The 2,175-nt window shown below is 38.1% G+C and overlaps 1 protein-coding gene across 1 annotated transcript; it reads right to left on the reverse strand.

Moving 5' to 3' along the window:
• Positions 1-366: 366 nt before the first annotated feature.
• LOC145133043 (uncharacterized) lies at positions 367-1,894 on the reverse strand. Its single transcript, XM_079067985.1, has 3 exons — positions 1,456-1,894; positions 1,231-1,346; positions 367-948 (listed from the first exon to the last, which is right to left on the reverse strand). Exons 1-3 carry the CDS (start codon positions 1,609-1,611, stop codon positions 636-638), a joined length of 585 nt encoding a protein of 194 aa, XP_078924111.1. The 5' UTR covers positions 1,612-1,894; the 3' UTR covers positions 367-635.
• Positions 1,895-2,175: the final 281 nt, after the last annotated feature.

Raw genomic sequence — 2,175 nt, forward strand, 5'->3', positions numbered from 1 at the left:
TTTATAGATTTTTAATTGTCATGAGTTCTTAGTTCTTATAAATATCAATACTTGATATATATATATATATATATATATATATATATATATATATATATATATTCGGTGCGGTTCGGTTTTTTGCGGTTTTTGCAAGATTAGAAACCGCACCGCACCGAACATTTTCGGTTTTTGCAAAACTAAAAACCGCACCGTCGGTTTTCATTTCAGTTTCGGTTTTTCGGTTTCGGTTTATGCGGTTTTTTTGGTTTTTTCGGTTTGCGGTTCGGTTTTTGCTCACCCCTAATATTAATGACCCCCATATGATATTTTTTAAGTATCTTTGTTAATTTTCTTAGCTAAAATATCTCATATATTTAGCAAATATTCATCATAACACAAGTTCTATACCTTCAGGGAAAATATCTCTCTTTCTTACATACCTTACAACATCATACTCTATACAAAAGATAGAACAAGTGACAAATGCTATATGCCACCCCTAGGGGTCGTCGACAATCAACCAGTAGAGAGTAAATCATTATGTCTTATGGATTTTTACATTCTTATCACTCTCACACTTGAGTAGGGACATATCGACTTGCTTTTATATCACTAAGGACACTCATGTGGAACAGATTGATCATGTGAAAACGTCAATTAGAACCGATAACAATTGTTCTACAACAAGGGCATTGTGCATTGCTTTCTAGCCATGGTAACAAGCAATCGGAATGGAATCGATGGGTGCAAGGCAAATGGATTACCTTCTCATTTGCCTTAAAATGATCTAAACAAATTGCACACTCTTCTTGATTCGATGATTTCCAACTCAACCCTGTTCTTCCCCAACTAAGCCTCTTTAATCCACTCTTTTTCAATCCAATAACCTCGATTTGCAAATTTTCCACCACCATTGAAGCGGTTGACATCCTCCCAACATTACTCGATCTTTCTTGACTCTTTTTCCTATAAAATTTAGTCACATAAATGGAAACCCAAATCAAAAATCATAACTTTATGGGGTTTTGAGACAAATTGATTGTATGTTAGCAAGGGGTAACCGTAATCCAGATAAAATACGCTCCAACAGAAAGGGAATTCAAACATCCCAAATCAGAATCCCCTTTTTTTAGTAGGAAAAGATTTGGTTTTCCGTTTTTGGAGGTCACCAGCGTATGTTAGAAATGATGACTGTAACAAGCTAAAATGCGCAAGCAAGAACCATGGGGGATGCATTATGATCCATACCTTCTAATTTCTTTATTCAAATGGCCTCTGAGCCTCCCATCCAACCTTTCTTTGGCTTCTCTGGCTGCTCCTCCTAACTTCGAATCTTCGTCTGACTGATTCACCATGCTTCTTTGCTGGAAATAAAAAAGGGAAATTAAGTAAGATTTAGGTTCTAAAGTGCGTCTGATTGATGAACATCTGAACCAATTCTATCCCCAAATTCAAATAAGCTAAGATTTTTACCAAGAACGAAGTGGGTGTGAGATGGGTATCATGAGCAACTCTAAGCCTCGCAGATCCGAAACCGGAACTAACAACAGACGACGAATCGCACCACACACCACCTCCATGTACTCTCCTCCTCCTAGCGCTTTCGACTCCAGGTAGCATACCAGCCATTTGATGAAATTCCACAAACAACTCCTAAAATCAAAACAAGCTCTTGACGCTTTTCTGAATTCTGATCTGATCTCTTACTTCTCGAAACCGGTAGAATAGATCAACTGAAGAAACGTCAGGGACAGGAAGCATCAAGGAAATACCCTCCTTCAATGGAGTCGTTTTTATAGTGGGTTAAATAGATGTGGATGACGTATGCTAGACCCAAACCCAAACCCGAATACCAAAAATCAGTTTGATTAACTGTTGTGGGAAGTTTCGTGGAAAACAATGAAAGGAGGAAAGAGGTGAGAAGCTTCATGGGTAGTGAGTAGTGATTGCATTTGCACGAGGAAGAAAGAGGATACGCCAAGGAAGGAGGACGTGGGGTGCGTGATTAACCAACCAAACTGGACTGGTGGGTCTACTTCACTTTAAAGAAGGTACCAAACTTGGGTTGGGGTCGCACTAAAATCACGAGTTATGACACATAACCTTTATTTTTGTGCAAAACTTTTCAATGTCCGAATAATAATGCATAACAATCATTCATATATGGTAGGGACAGTTACTACACTAATTATT

The sequence above is a fragment of the Lactuca virosa genome, chromosome 8, assembly GCF_052849685.1.
Source record: "Lactuca virosa cultivar CGN04683 chromosome 8, Lactuca_virosa_CGN04683_v6, whole genome shotgun sequence".
NCBI classification, from domain to species: domain Eukaryota; kingdom Viridiplantae; phylum Streptophyta; class Magnoliopsida; order Asterales; family Asteraceae; genus Lactuca; species Lactuca virosa.